The sequence below is a fragment of the Salmo salar genome, chromosome 19 (assembly GCF_965601325.2).
Source record: "Salmo salar chromosome 19, fSalSal1, whole genome shotgun sequence".
Classification (NCBI taxonomy): domain Eukaryota; kingdom Metazoa; phylum Chordata; class Actinopteri; order Salmoniformes; family Salmonidae; genus Salmo; species Salmo salar.
Genome location: NC_138309.1, coordinates 84,321,082 through 84,337,840, shown reverse-complemented (window position 1 = coordinate 84,337,840; position 16,759 = coordinate 84,321,082). Strand labels below are relative to the sequence as shown.

Genomic DNA, 16,759 nt, shown 5'->3' with positions numbered 1-16,759 from the left:
TCTATATTAAACATGTTGCCCAGCACAAGAGACCCATTTAAGTTTTGTAGACTCTATTGAGTAATTACAATGACATATATTTGAATTGAAAGTGTACTTCTTTACATATAGCCTACACAATAGCTTTCAACATACCACTATTGGTTTAAACTTTCTACAGAAATTGTATGAATAATACAATATGAAAAATTATACTTTTTTTATTGATATTCCCAAAGTTAAGCATGTTTTTGTAGGGGGACTCTTATTTGGAGAAAAATAAATCCTCGATCGTACTGCCAGGATGCACATCCTGCTGCCAGGAGAACGGTAATGAGATTTGTAGTGTGGCGCGTCTGGTGAGATTCCTCCGTTTGCGCTTCTCATAAATGTGTGTGCGTGCGCAGTCTGTTTGTGAGGCAGTTGCGTGCGAAGAGCTCCACATGTCGTTCAGAGGAATCCGCCACCTGAAACACGAGGAAGTGAAAGCGACTCAATTGCGTATAAAGCATCAACAACCACATCTGCCTCGAGCATTGCAAACTGATGAAAACATCAGTGCAGACGTCTGGTAGACGTTTGCTGTATTTTCCCGAGGAATTATTACCATTGTCTACTTAGGAATTACCTTAACATCTATAATATACCCATTCAATTTGAATGACCCATCTAACATTATACTGGAATTCAGTAATATTGACAGACCTTCTTGGTAAGTGTTTTAATTTTATGTTGTTCCCCATTTCTTCTAAATAGTCTATTTGAGAATGACTTTCAAAGTTGTTTTTATTTGATGTGAATAATCTTAGTGAGAGTTGGCAACTTGTGTTGTTATGGATTTTGCGGCATCATTTTATTCACGTTTCACTAGTGTAAAGAAAGAACTATTGACAAGATATTGACAAACAACTGTTTAGGCCTAGTTATACCTGTATCCTCTTTATTCCTGTTCACTTTGTTATTGATTATTTCAATGGCAAGAGTCTTCTCAAATTACGTTGACAAATGACTCGATCTTGATAGCATCACTAAAGTTATACGAACAACTTTTCCATCAGTTACTGTATGGAGTATAGTATTTTCATATGTTCGGTTCATATGTTTGGGGGACACTGAAAAGTTTTCTCCATCATCTCTGCAGCGCACCTGTTACCTTTACGGAGCGCAGGACGATGATACCCCCAGGAGACTGCATGTATGCGGGCAGGAAAAGAAGGAAACCGGTTCAAAAGCAGTTAAGAATCGCTTATTTTCCTCGTAACATTTATATTTGACCATGTTGAAAACTGTTTTATGGATTTTATGTGTACTTTTACTTCTACTTCTGAAGTTTGGATACACTTTTTTTGGGGTTGCTCAATACACTTTCACCATGATTCACTATGTTGTAATAGCCCACCTACATGGTAGCCCAATAGTACATTTAGTTTATTATTTGTGTGAGATTTTCATATTTCAGTAGCATGTATTAAATACATTACTAACAAGCAAACACTGGGAAATGTTTACAAAATTATTCAAGATATGCATAGTTTGGACAAATGTAAAATGTAATAGATTGTTCATGTGATAACAGTGCTATTTAACAGTGCTATTTATATGCTATGGCTTTGGGTTGCATTCGGAGCAATTGATCAGTTTGGGATTCATTCAGTTCATGTGAGTGTAACCGATGTGAAATGGCTAGCTAGTTAGCGGTGGTGCGTTTACAATTGGGTGACGTCACTCGCTCTGAGACCTTGAAGTAGTTGTTCCCATTGTTCTGCAGGGGCCGCGGCTTTTGTAGAGCGATGGGTAACGATGCTTCGTGGGTGTCAGTTGTTGATGTGTGCAGAGGGTCCCTGGTTCTAAGCCCAGGTTGGGGCGAGGAGAGGGACGGAACCTACACTGTTACATGAAGGTTACTAATAAATGAATAACACTAGTAGTAGTGTAATTTGTAGGGTTTTAGTGACAGGAGACAGAAGTAGTTAGCAGATTCTTGTGGATGCTTGTCGTTCCAAATGTGATATAAAAAAAAGGTAATTCCTGGTTAAAATGACTTGTAGGAAACGTGATTGTTTCAGATGCTGTATAGGCTAACCAAGCTAGCCGTCTGATACTGTAGCGCTAACCGTTTAAATGTTGAATCCAGTAACAGGTTTCAACTAGCTACAATTTGTCAAATTTGAGAAGAATGTGCAAATGTATATATTTAGAAAATAAATCTCAATCAATAACCTATAGATTGCAATACAGCTATGACAGTGGACACAAATGTTACATAACAGCACGTTTCACTTGAACATCCTGTTCAGACTAGTAAACAACGATGACTGGTTTAATAGAAACGCTGGGGTGGCATGCAAGAGAGTAAGGGGATCAATCTAGTTGACAGAAATCAGACTCCTAAGGATGCAGGTCTCTTTTGAACCAAGATGGAGTTCAGCAAGACACGATCTCTCCCTTCCCATGTCCCACTGACCAGGACAGATAGAGGTTTCAGCAAGGGGACAGGGGTAGTAGTAAAGGGGAAACATGTAGTGGGGCTGTACGACAGGCACCACCGAGATGGTTCGGGGGTGGTGATTTGAGCCACTGACCAGGCACAGTGGTGTTAGAGGCTGTCAACCTGTCTGTGTCTGTAAAGGGACTCTTAATGATATTATTGATTGATGGCTGTTTGTTTGTTCAAAATGTTCAATGCTGTAACCCTGTGTGTGTGTGTGTGTGTGTGCGTGCGTGCGTGCGTGCGTGCGTGCGTGTTCAGGGGCGCAATTGCTGAATAAAGAATCGATGTAAATTGACTTCACATATTGTATGTTTCACTATGTCACTACTGTTGATCGGGTTGTGAACAAAAACTCTACTAAAACATTCAAAGACTATGAATATATTGTATTGATTTACCGTAATTTCCGGACTATTGAGCGCACCTGAATATAAGCCGCACCCACTGAATTAAAGAAAATATATTATTTTGAACAAAAATAAGCCGCACATGTCTATAAGCCGCAGGTGCCTACCGGTACATTGAAACAAATTAACTTTACACAGGCTTTAACAAAACACGGTTTGTAACAAAAATAAATAGGCTTTAACGAAACACGGCTTGTAACAAAAATAAATAGGCTTTAACGAAACACATTTACATTTTTACATTTAAGTCATTTAGCAGACGCTCTTAACCAGAGCGACTTACAAATTGGTGCATTCACCTTATGATATCCAGTGGAACAACCACTTTACAATAGTGCATCTAAATCTTTTAAGGGGGGGGGGTTAGAAGGATTACTTTATCCTATCCTAGGTATTCCTTAAAGAGGTGGGGTTTCAGGTGTCTCCGGAAGGTGGTGATTGACTCCGCTGTCCTGGCGTCGTGAGGGAGCATGTTCCACCATTGGGGTGCCAGAGCAGCGAACAGTTTTGACTGGGCTGAGCGGGAACTGTGCTTCCTCAGAGGTAGGGGGGCCAGCAGGCCAGAGGTGGATGAACGCAGTGCCCTTGTTTGGGTGTAGGGCCTGATCAGAGCCTGAAGGTATGGAGGTGCCGTTCCCTTCACAGCTCCGTAGGCAATCACCATGGTCTTGTAGCGGATGCGAGCTTCAACTGGAAGCCAGTGGAGAGAGCGGAGGAGCGGGGTGACGTGAGAGAACTTGGGAAGGTTGAACACCAGACGGGCTGCGGCGTTCTGGATGAGTTGTAGGGGTTTAATGGCACAGGCAGGGAGCCCAGCCAACAGCGAGTTGCAGTAATCCAGACGGGAGATGACAAGTGCCTGGATTAGGACCTGCGCCGCTTCCTGTGTGAGGCAGGGTCGTACTCTGCGAATGTTGTAGAGCATGAACCTACAGGATCGGGTCACCGCCTTGATGTTAGTGGAGAACGACAGGGTGTTGTCCAGGATCACGCCAAGGTTCTTAGCACTCTGGGAGGAGGACACAAGGGAGTTGTCAACCGTGATGGCGAGATCATGGAACGGGCAGTCCTTCCCCGGGAGGAAGAGCAGCTCCGTCTTGCCGAGGTTCAGCTTGAGCTGGTGATCCGTCATCCACACTGATATGTCTGACAGACATGCAGAGATGCGATTCGCCGCCTGGTTATCAGAAGGGGGAAAGGAGAAGATTAATTGTGTGTCGTCTGCATAGCAATGATAGGAGAGACCATGTGAGGATATGACAGAGCCAAGTGACTTGGTGTATAGCGAGAATAGGAGAGGGCCTAGAACAGAGCCCTGGGGGACACCAGTGGTGAGAGCGCATGGTGCGGAGACAGATTCTCGCCACGCCACCTGGTAGGAGCGACCTGTCAGGTAGGACGCAATCCAAGCGTGGGCCGCGCCGGAGATGCCCAACTCGGAGAGGGTGGAGAGGAGGATCTGATGGTTCACAGTATCAAAGGCAGCAGAAAGGTCTAGAAGGATGAGAGCAGAGGAGAGAGAGTTAGCTTTAGCAGTGCGGAGAGCCTCCGTGACACAGAGAAGAGCAGTCTCAGTTGAATGCCCAGTCTTGAAACCTGACTGATTAGGATCAAGAAGGTCATTCTGAGAGAGATAGCAGGAGAGCTGGCCAAGGACGGCACGTTCAAGAGTTTTGGAGAGAAAAGAAAGAAGGGATACTGGTCTGTAGTTGTTGACATCGGAGGGATCGAGTGTAGGTTTTTTCAGAAGGGGTGCAACTCTCGCTCTCTTGAAGACGGAAGGGACGTAGCCAGCGGTCAAGGATGAGTTGATGAGCGAGGTGAGGAAGGGGAGAAGGTCTCCGGAAATGGTCTGGAGAAGAGAGGAGGGGATAGGGTCAAGTGGGCAGGTTGTTGGGCGGCCGGCCGTCACAAGACGCGAAATTTCATCTGGAGAGAGAGGGGAGAAAGAGGTCAAAGCACAGGGTAGGGCAGTGTGAGCAGGACCAGCGATGTCGTTTGACTTAGCAAACGAGGATCGGATATCGTCAACCTTCTTTTCAAAATGGTTGACAAAGTCATCTGCAGAGAGGGAGGAGGGGGGGGGGAGGGGGAGGAGGATTCAGGAGGGAGGAGAAGGTAGCAAAGAGCTTCCTAGGGTTAGAGGCAGATGCTTGGAATTTAGAATGGTAGAAAGTGGCTTTAGCAGCAGAGACAGAAGAGGAGAATGTAGAGAGGAGGGAGTGAAAGGATGCCAGGTCCGCAGGGAGGCGAGTTTTCCTCCATTTCCGCTCGGCTGCCCAGAGCCCTGTTCTGTGAGCTCGTAGTGAGTCGTCGAGCCACGGAGCAGGAGGGGAGGACCGAGCCGGCCTGGAGGATAGGGGACAGAGAAAATCAAAGGATGCAGAAAGGGAGGAGAGGAGGGTTGAGGAGGCAGAATCAGGAGATAGGTTGGAGAAGGTTTGAGCAGAGGGAAGAGATGATAGGATGGAAGAGGAGAGAGTAGCGGGAGAGAGAGAGCGAAGGTTGGGACGGCGCAATACCATCCGAGTAGGGGCAGAGTGAGAAGTGTTGGATGAGAGCGAGAGGGAAAAGGATACAAGGTAGTGGTCGGAGATTTGGAGGGGAGTTGCAATGAGATTAGTGGAAGAACAGCATCTAGTAAAAATGAGGTCAAGCGTATTGCCTGCCTTGTGAGTAGGGGGGGAAGGTGAGAGGGTGAGGTCAAAAGAGGAGAGGAGTGGAAAGAAGGAGGCAGAGAGGAATGAGTCAAAGGTAGACATGGGGAGGTTAAAGTCACCCAGAACTGTGAGAGGTGAGCCATCCTCAGGAAAGGAACTTATCAAGGCGTCAAGCTCATTGATGAACTCTCCAAGGGAACCTGGAGGGCGATAAATGATAAGGATGTTAAGCTTGAAAGGGCTGGTAACTGTGACAGCATGGAATTCAAATGAGGAGATAGACAGATGGGTCAGGGGAGAAAGAGAGAATGTCCACTTGGGAGAGATGAGGATTCCAGTGCCACCACCCCGTTGGCTCGATGCTCTAGGGGTATGCGAGAACACGTGGGCAGACGAAGAGAGAGCAGTAGGAGTAGCAGTGTTATCTGTGGTAATCCATGTTTCCGTCAGCGCCAGGAAGTCTAGGGACTGGAGGGTAGCATAGGCTGAGATGAACTCAGCCTTGTTGGCTGCAGACCGGCAGTTCCAGAGGCTGCCGGAGACCTGGAACTCCACGTGGGTCGTGCGCGCTGGGACCACCAGGTTAGAGTGGCAGCGGCCATGCGGTGTGAAGCGTTTGTATGGCCTGTGCAGAGAGGAGAGAACAGGGATAGACAGACACATAGTTGACAAGCTACAGAAGTGTTGTTTCTTGTATTATTGTCTCTTGTGTCTTTAGAGAACTGTTTCACTTTGATATCCTTTTTCTTCTGTCCTGATTTTCTCTTTCTTTTCTTCTGTTAACTAGATATTCTTTGTTGTTCTCGTTAGCTAGCTAACTTCTTCCAAAAGAGTCCCTAGCAACTGCTTAGCAACTGGTAAACAATTCAGCTAGCTAAGATAACTACAATTTTATGAAAAATACTTATTTTTCAAAAGCCCGGCATGTAACAAAAATAAATAGGCTTTAACGAAACACGGCTTGTAACAAAAATAAATAGGCTTTAACGAAACACGGCATGTAACAAAAATAAATAGGCTTTAACGAAACACGGCATGTAACAAAAATAAATAGGCTTTAACGAAACACGGCATGTAACAAAAATAAATAGGTTCAATTCCTCACGCTGCTGTTTCCAACGTCTTATCATCGATTCATTAAGACCAAGCTCCCGTGCAGCAGCTCTATTTCCTTTTCCAACAGCCAAATCAATCGCCTTCAACTTGAAAGCTGCATCATATGCATTTCTCCGTGTCTTTGCCATGATGAGGGTGACAAAATGACTACCGTAATCAGAATGATGAGAAGTTTGAGAGCGCTCGATTTAATCTAAACAGTAAACAAAAAAAGTTGTTTGACCTTAACCCGTTTGGCAATTTCATTGGTCTAATGAAAGCTTCATGCCGCCAAAAAACTGAGCACGTCACAGAATGTGTTTTTTTTGAGAATTTTTTTTTTAAAGCGGGAAAAATCCATATATTAGCCGCGTCATTGTTTAAGCCGCGAGGTTCAAAGCTGGGAAAAAAGTTGCGGCTTATAGTCCGGAATTTACGGTACATAATGATTCCATGTCCATATTCTGTTGCTATGTGGCTCCTCGGCCCTCCTGCACCCAAAAGCACAGTACATCTCTCTGTTAACAGTTGAGCCTTTAACAACAACAAAAAAAGAACAAACAGCTACAAACTGTCACAATAACAGACCCTAACATATGTCCGCTGTGTTTTCACCAGGAAACCAGCGACGGTGAGTGAGAAGTCCAACCCGTCCAAGAGGCACCGGGACCGCCTGAACGTGGAGCTGGACCGGCTGGCCAGCATGCTACCTTTTTCCCCAGACATCATCTCCAAGCTGGATAAACTGTCCGTGCTGCGTCTCAGTGTCAGCTACCTCCGGGTCAAGAGTTTCTTCACAGGTAAGAAGACGCTTCTTCCTTCCCCAATGGGAGTAGGAACTCTCAATACAGAAACTACAGTATCACTGCATGACTAAACACAGGATTACATGACACTTCACAGTCCAACTATGTCAGGGCCCTCTGTGGAGTGTGCCTGTGAGCTGGGAGAGACTGATTAGACTATAGCTGTTTAATCAGTCTCCTCCAGTTCACTGTCTAATCAGTCTCCTCCAGTTCACTGTCTAATCAGTCTCCTCCAGTTCACTGTCTAATCAGTCTCCTCCAGTTCACTGTCTAATCAGTCTCCTCCAGTTCACTGTCTAATCAGTCTCCCCAGTTCAGTCTAATCAGTCTCCTCCAGTTCAGTCTAATCAGTCTCCTCCAGTTCAGTCTAATCAGTCTCTTCCAGTTCAGTCTAATCAGTCTCCTCCAGTTCAGTCTAATCAGTCTCCTCCAGTTCACTGTCTAATCAGTCTCCTCCAGTTCACTGTCTAATCAGTCTCCCCAGTTCAGTCTAATCAGTCTCCCCAGTTCAGTCTAATCAGTCTCCTCCAGTTCACTGTCTAATCAGTCTCCTCCAGTTCAGTCTAATCAGTCTCCTCCAGTTCACTGTCTAATCAGTCTCCTCCAGTTCACTGTCTAATCAGTCTCCTCCAGTTCACTGTCTAATCAGTCTCCTCCAGTTCAGTCTAATCAGTCTCTTCCAGTTCAGTCTAATCAGTCTCCTCCAGTTCAGTCTAATCAGTCTCCTCCAGTTCACTGTCTAATCAGTCTCCCCAGTTCAGTCTAATCAGTCTCCTCCAGTTCAGTCTAATCAGTCTCGTCCAGTTCAGTCTAATCAGTCTCCCCAGTTCAGTCTAATCAGTCTCCTCCAGTTCAGTCTAATCAGTCTCCTCCAGTTCACTGTCTAATCAGTCTCCTCCAGTTCAGTCTAATCAGTCTCCTCCAGTTCACTGTCTAATCAGTCTCCCCAGTTCAGTCTAATCAGTCTCCCCCAGTTCAGTCTAACCAGTCTCCTCCAGTTCAGTCTAATCAGTCTCCTCCAGTTCAGTCTAATCAGTCTCCCCAGTTCAGTCTAATCAGTCTCCTCCAGTTCAGTCTAATCAGTCTCCTCCAGTTCAGTCTAATCAGTCTCCCCAGTTCAGTCTAATCAGTCTCCCCAGTTCAGTCTAATCAGTCTCCCCAGTTCAGTCTAATCAGTCTCCCCAGTTCAGTCTAATCAGTCTCCCCAGTTCAGTCTAATCAGTCTCCTTCAGTTCAGTCTAATCAGTCTCCTCCAGTTCACTGTCTAATCAGTCTCCTCCAGTTCACTGTCTAATCAGTCTCCTCCAGTTCAGTCTAATCAGTCTCCTTCAGTTCAGTCTAATCAGTCTCCTCCAGTTCAGTCTAATCAGTCTCCTCCAGTTCAGTCTAATCAGTCTCCCCAGTTCAGTCTAATCAGTCTCCCCAGTTCAGTCTAATCAGTCTCCCCAGTTCAGTCTAATCAGTCTCCCCAGTTCAGTCTAATCAGTCTCCTTCAGTTCAGTCTAATCAGTCTCCTCCAGTTCACTGTCTAATCAGTCTCCTCCAGTTCAGTCTAATCAGTCTCCTCCAGTTCAGTCTAATCAGTCTCCCCAGTTCAGTCTAATCAGTCTCCCCCAGTTCAGTCTAATCAGTCTCCCCTAGTTCAGTCTAATCAGTCTCCTCTGGTTCAGTCTAATCAGTCTCCTCCGGTTCAGTCTAATCAGTCTCCTCCGGTTCAGTCTAATCAGTCTCCTTCGGTTCAGTCTAATCAGTCTCCCCCAGTTCAGTCTAATCAGTCTCCTCTGGTTCAGTCTAATCAGTCTCCTCCGGTTCAGTCTAATCAGTCTCCTCCGGTTCAGTCTAATCAGTCTCCTTCGGTTCAGTCTAATCAGTCGCCCCCAGTTCAGTCTAATCAGTCTCCTCCAGTTCAGTCTAATCAGTCTCCCCAGTTCAGTCTAATCAGGCTCCCCCAGTTCAGTCTAATCAGGCTCCTCCAGTTCAGTTTAATCAGTCTCCTCCAGTTCAGTCTAATCAGTCTCCCCAGTTCAGTCTAATCAGTCTCCTCCAGTTCAGTCTAATCAGTCTCCTCCAGTTCACTGTCTAATCAGTCTCCTCCAGTTCAGTCTAATCAGTCTCCTTCAGTTCAGTCTAATCAGTCTCTTCCAGTTCACTGTCTAATCAGTCTCCTCCAGTTCAGTCTAATCAGTCTCCTCCGGTTCAGTCTAATCAGTCTCCTCCGGTTCAGTCTAATCAGTCTCCTCCGGTTCAGTCTAACCAGTCTCCTTCGGTTCAGTCTAATCATTCTCCTTCAGTTCAGTGTAATCAGTCTCCTTCAGTTCAGTCTAATCAGTCTCCTTCAGTTCACTGTCTAATCAGTCTCCTTCGGTTCAGTCTAATCAGTCTCCTTCAGTTCAGTCTAATCAGTCTCCTTCAGTTCAGTCTAATCAGTCTCCTCCGGTTCAGTCTAATCAGTCTCCTTCAGTTCAGTCTAATCAGTCTCCTCCAGTTCAGTCTAATCAGTCTCCCCAGTTCAGTCTAATCAGGCTCCCCCAGTTCAGTCTAATCAGGCTCCTCCAGTTCAGTCTAATCAGTCTCCTCCGGTTCAGTCTAATCAGTCTCCTCCGGTTCAGTCTAATCAGTCTCCTCCGGTTCAGTCTAATCAGTCTCCTCCGGTTCAGTCTAATCAGTCTCCTTCAGTTCAGTCTAATCAGTCTCCTTCAGTTCAGTCTAATCAGTCTCCTTCAGTTCAGTCTAATCAGTCTCCTCCGGTTCAGTCTAATCAGTCTCCTTCAGTTCAGTCTAATCAGTCTCCTCCAGTTCACAGACTTAATGATTAGACGGTTACTGTCCCTAGATACTGTATGGTCAGTGGTCGACAGATGCGAAGTCATTGATTTCAGCTGTTGGGCACAGTGTGACAAACTGAGAGCAGTAAGTTCATGATGAAGTTGTTATTCAACTCTGTCAACACTTTGTTCAACACTTTTATAAGCCATAAAATCTGTTTTCCCTACTTTCACTCATGCCACAACCAGCACTGCAGCTGCAATGAATGACTACAGCAAAGTGTTCCAATAAGCTTGCGTTGGTATTATTAGCAGCTTGTTTCTATTGAGGAATATTTCAATATCTCTGGTCATAGGAGTAACAACAGGAATTGGTGCATGAGGCAGAAATAATGCAGTGCGACTTGAGTTTCGCCATCAGCTGGAAGACTGTGTTCCCTTTTCTCAGGAGAACGGAGGGACGGTGAGTCGGGTGAGAGGCAGCCTCACCGCTGCTCCCTCCCTCCCCTCAGACTGACCATCAGATGCAGGCCATCAGACCAGTAAAAAAAGCTAATTATTATGACCCTGCTGCTGGTGACTACTGCTGTAGACCTATAGTAAATAACATGTTCAGGGTCTGACCCTGCTGCTGGTGACTACTGCTGTAGACCTATAGTAAATAACATGTTCAGGGTCTGACCCTGCTGCTGGTGACTACTGCTGTAGACCTATAGTAAATAACATGTTCAGGGTTTCACCCTGCTGCTGGTGACTACTGCTGTAGACCTATAGTAAATAACATGTTCAGGGTCTGACCCTGCTGCTGGTGACTACTGCTGTAGACCTATAGTAAATAACATGTTCAGGGTCTGACCCTGCTGCTGGTGACTACTGCTGTAGACCTATAGTAAATAACATGTTCAGGGTCTGACCCTGCTGCTGGTGACTACTGCTGTAGACCTATAGTAAATAACATGTTCAGGGTCTGACCCTGCTGCTGGTGACTACTGCTGTAGACCTATAGTAAATAACATGTTCAGGGTCTGACCCTGCTGCTGGTGACTACTGCTGTAGACCTATAGTAAATAACATGTTCAGGGTCTGACCCTGCTGCTGGTGACTACTGCTGTAGACCTATAGTAAATAACATGTTCAGGGTCTGACCCTGCTGCTGGTGACTACTGCTGTAGACCTATAGTAAATAACATGTTCAGGGTTTCACCCTGCTGCTGGTGACTACTGCTGTAGACCTATAGTAAATAACATGTTCAGGGTCTGACCCTGCTGCTGGTGACTACTGCTGTAGACCTATAGTAAATAACATGTTCAGGGTCTGACCCTGCTGCTGGTGACTACTGCTGTAGACCTATAGTAAATAACATGTTCATTATCTGACCCTGCTGCTGGTGACTACTGCTGTAGACCTATAGTAAATAACATGTTCAGGGTCTGACCCTGCTGCTGGTGACTACTGCTGTAGACCTATAGTAAATAACATGTTCAGGGTCTGACCCTGCTGCTGGTGACTACTGCTGTAGACCTATAGTAAATAACATGTTCAGGGTCTGACCCTGCTGCTGGTGACTACTGCTGTAGACCTATAGTAAATAACATGTTCAGGGTCTGACCCTGCTGCTGGTGACTACTGCTGTAGACCTATAGTAAATAACATGTTCAGGGTCTGACCCTGCTGCTGGTGACTACTGCTGTAGACCTATAGTAAATAACATGTTCAGGGTCTGACCCTGCTGCTGGTGACTACTGCTGTAGACCTATAGTAAATAACATGTTCAGGGTTTCACCCTGCTGCTGGTGACTACTGCTGTAGACCTATAGTAAATAACATGTTCAGGGTCTGACCCTGCTGCTGGTGACTACTGCTGTAGACCTATAGTAAATAACATGTTCAGGGTCTGACCCTGCTGCTGGTGACTACTGCTGTAGACCTATAGTAAATAACATGTTCAGGGTCTGACCCTGCTGCTGGTGACTACTGCTGTAGACCTATAGTAAATAACATGTTCAGGGTTTCACCCTGCTGCTGGTGACTACTGCTGTAGACCTATAGTAAATAACATGTTCAGGGTCTGACCCTGCTGCTGGTGACTACTGCTGTAGACCTATAGTAAATAACATGTTCAGGGTCTGACCCTGCTGCTGGTGACTACTGCTGTAGACCTATAGTAAATAACATGTTCAGGGTCTGACCCTGCTGCTGGTGACTACTGCTGTAGACCTATAGTAAATAACATGTTCAGGGTCTGACCCTGCTGCTGGTGACTACTGCTGTAGACCTATAGTAAATAACATGTTCAGGGTCTGACCCTGCTGCTGGTGACTACTGCTGTAGACCTATAGTAAATAACATGTTCAGGGTTTCACCCTGCTGCTGGTGACTACTGCTGTAGACCTATAGTAAATAACATGTTCAGGGTCTGACCCTGCTGCTGGTGACTACTGCTGTAGACCTATAGTAAATAACATGTTCAGGGTCTGACCCTGCTGCTGGTGACTACTGCTGTAGACCTATAGTAAATAACATGTTCAGGGTCTGACCCTGCTGCTGGTGACTACTGCTGTAGACCTATAGTAAATAACATGTTCAGGGTCTGACCCTGCTGCTGGTGACTACTGCTGTAGACCTATAGTAAATAACATGTTCAGGGTCTGACCCTGCTGCTGGTGACTACTGCTGTAGACCTATAGTAAATAACATGTTCAGGGTCTGACCCTGCTGCTGGTGACTACTGCTGTAGACCTATAGTAAATAACATGTTCAGGGTTTCACCCTGCTGCTGGTGACTACTGCTGTAGACCTATAGTAAATAACATGTTCAGGGTCTGACCCTGCTGCTGGTGACTACTGCTGTAGACCTATAGTAAATAACATGTTCAGGGTCTGACCCTGCTGCTGGTGACTACTGCTGTAGACCTATAGTAAATAACATGTTCAGGGTCTGACCCTGCTGCTGGTGACTACTGCTGTAGACCTATAGTAAATAACATGTTCAGGGTCTGACCCTGCTGCTGGTGACTACTGCTGTAGACCTATAGTAAATAACATGTTCAGGGTCTGACCCTGCTGCTGGTGACTACTGCTGTAGACCTATAGTAAATAACATGTTCAGGGTCTGACCCTGCTGCTGGTGACTACTGCTGTAGACCTATAGTAAATAACATGTTCAGGGTCTGACCCTGCTGCTGGTGACTACTGCTGTAGACCTATAGTAAATAACATGTTCAGGGTCTGACCCTGCTGCTGGTGACTACTGCTGTAGACCTATAGTAAATAACATGTTCAGGGTCTGACCCTGCTGCTGGTGACTACTGCTGTAGACCTATAGTAAATAACATGTTCAGGGTCTGACCCTGCTGCTGGTGACTACTGCTGTAGACCTATAGTAAATAACATGTTCAGGGTCTGACCCTGCTGCTGGTGACTACTGCTGTAGACCTATAGTAAATAACATGTTCAGGGTCTGACCCTGCTGCTGGTGACTACTGCTGTAGACCTATAGTAAATAACATGTTCAGGGTCTGACCCTGCTGCTGGTGACTACTGCTGTAGACCTATAGTAAATAACATGTTCAGGGTCTGACCCTGCTGCTGGTGACTACTGCTGTAGACCTATAGTAAATAACATGTTCAGGGTCTGACCCTGCTGCTGGTGACTACTGCTGTAGACCTATAGTAAATAACATGTTCAGGGTCTGACCCTGCTGCTGGTGACTACTGCTGTAGACCTATAGTAAATAACATGTTCAGGGTCTGACCCTGCTGCTGGTGACTACTGCTGTAGACCTATAGTAAATAACATGTTCAGGGTCTGACCCTGCTGCTGGTGACTACTGCTGTAGACCTATAGTAAATAACATGTTCAGGGTCTGACCCTGCTGCTGGTGACTACTGCTGTAGACCTATAGTAAATAACATGTTCAGGGTCTGACCCTGCTGCTGGTGACTACTGCTGTAGACCTATAGTAAATAACATGTTCAGGGTCTGACCCTGCTGCTGGTGACTACTGCTGTAGACCTATAGTAAATAACATGTTCAGGGTTTCACCCTGCTGCTGGTGACTACTGCTGTAGACCTATAGTAAATAACATGTTCAGGGTCTGACCCTGCTGCTGGTGACTACTGCTGTAGACCTATAGTAAATAACATGTTCAGGGTCTGACCCTGCTGCTGGTGACTACTGCTGTAGACCTATAGTAAATAACATGTTCAGGGTCTGACCCTGCTGCTGGTGACTACTGCTGTAGACCTATAGTAAATAACATGTTCAGGGTCTGACCCTGCTGCTGGTGACTACTGCTGTAGACCTATAGTAAATAACATGTTCAGGGTCTGACCCTGCTGCTGGTGACTACTGCTGTAGACCTATAGTAAATAACATGTTCAGGGTCTGACCCTGCTGCTGGTGACTACTGCTGTAGACCTATAGTAAATAACATGTTCAGGGTCTGACCCTGCTGCTGGTGACTACTGCTGTAGACCTATAGTAAATAACATGTTCAGGGTCTGACCCTGCTGCTGGTGACTACTGCTGTAGACCTATAGTAAATAACATGTTCAGGGTCTGACCCTGCTGCTGGTGACTACTGCTGTAGACCTATAGTAAATAACATGTTCAGGGTCTGACCCTGCTGCTGGTGACTACTGCTGTAGACCTATAGTAAATAACATGTTCAGGGTCTGACCCTGCTGCTGGTGACTACTGCTGTAGACCTATAGTAAATAACATGTTCAGGGTCTGACCCTGCTGCTGGTGACTACTGCTGTAGACCTATAGTAAATAACATGTTCAGGGTCTGACCCTGCTGCTGGTGACTACTGCTGTAGACCTATAGTAAATAACATGTTCAGGGTCTGACCCTGCTGCTGGTGACTACTGCTGTAGACCTATAGTAAATAACATGTTCAGGGTCTGACCCTGCTGCTGGTGACTACTGCTGTAGACCTATAGTAAATAACATGTTCAGGGTCTGACCCTGCTGCTGGTGACTACTGCTGTAGACCTATAGTAAATAACATGTTCAGGGTCTGACCCTGCTGCTGGTGACTACTGCTGTAGACCTATAGTAAATAACATGTTCAGGGTCTGACCCTGCTGCTGGTGACTACTGCTGTAGACCTATAGTAAATAACATGTTCAGGGTCTGACCCTGCTGCTGGTGACTACTGCTGTAGACCTATAGTAAATAACATGTTCAGGGTCTGACCCTGCTGCTGGTGACTACTGCTGTAGACCTATAGTAAATAACATGTTCAGGGTCTGACCCTGCTGCTGGTGACTACTGCTGTAGACCTATAGTAAATAACATGTTCAGGGTCTGACCCTGCTGCTGGTGACTACTGCTGTAGACCTATAGTAAATAACATGTTCAGGGTCTGACCCTGCTGCTGGTGACTACTGCTGTAGACCTATAGTAAATAACATGTTCAGGGTCTGACCCTGCTGCTGGTGACTACTGCTGTAGACCTATAGTAAATAACATGTTCAGGGTCTGACCCTGCTGCTGGTGACTACTGCTGTAGACCTATAGTAAATAACATGTTCAGGGTCTGACCCTGCTGCTGGTGACTACTGCTGTAGACCTATAGTAAATAACATGTTCAGGGTCTGACCCTGCTGCTGGTGACTACTGCTGTAGACCTATAGTAAATAACATGTTCAGGGTCTGACCCTGCTGCTGGTGACTACTGCTGTAGACCTATAGTAAATAACATGTTCAGGGTCTGACCCTGCTGCTGGTGACTACTGCTGTAGACCTATAGTAAATAACATGTTCAGGGTCTGACCCTGCTGCTGGTGACTACTGCTGTAGACCTATAGTAAATAACATGTTCAGGGTCTGACCCTGCTGCTGGTGACTACTGCTGTAGACCTATAGTAAATAACATGTTCAGGGTCTGACCCTGCTGCTGGTGACTACTGCTGTAGACCTATAGTAAATAACATGTTCAGGGTCTGACCCTGCTGCTGGTGACTACTGCTGTAGACCTATAGTAAATAACATGTTCAGGGTTTCACCCTGCTGCTGGTGACTACTGCTGTAGACCTATAGTAAATAACATGTTCAGGGTCTGACCCTGCTGCTGGTGACTACTGCTGTAGACCTATAGTAAATAACATGTTCAGGGTCTGACCCTGCTGCTGGTGACTACTGCTGTAGACCTATAGTAAATAACATGTTCAGGGTCTGACCCTGCTGCTGGTGACTACTGCTGTAGACCTATAGTAAATAACATGTTCAGGGTCTGACCCTGCTGCTGGTGACTACTGCTGTAGACCTATAGTAAATAACATGTTCAGGGTCTGACCCTGCTGCTGGTGACTACTGCTGTAGACCTATAGTAAATAACATGTTCAGGGTCTGACCCTGCTGCTGGTGACTACTGCTGTAGACCTATAGTAAATAACATGTTCAGGGTCTGACCCTGCTGCTGGTGACTACTGCTGTAGACCTATAGTAAATAACATGTTCAGGGTCTGACCCTGCTGCTGGTGACTACTGCTGTAGACCTATAGTAAATAACATGTTCAGGGTCTGACCCTGCTGCTGGTGACT

At 45.9% G+C, this 16,759-nt stretch overlaps 1 protein-coding gene across 1 annotated transcript in view; it reads left to right on the top strand.

Annotated features, from left to right (window-relative positions):
* The first annotated feature begins 415 nt into the window (after window positions 1-415).
* LOC106579687 (uncharacterized) overlaps window positions 416-16,759 on the top strand; it is a 132,246-nt gene continuing 115,902 nt past the window's right edge. The window contains exons 1-3 of the mRNA XM_082966011.1: window positions 416-691; window positions 1,121-1,213; window positions 7,251-7,432. Coding sequence (XP_082822137.1) covers window positions 1,152-1,213; window positions 7,251-7,432 — 244 coding nt within the window. The 5' untranslated portion in view covers window positions 416-691; window positions 1,121-1,151. The remainder of the gene's footprint in view (window positions 692-1,120; window positions 1,214-7,250; window positions 7,433-16,759) is intronic.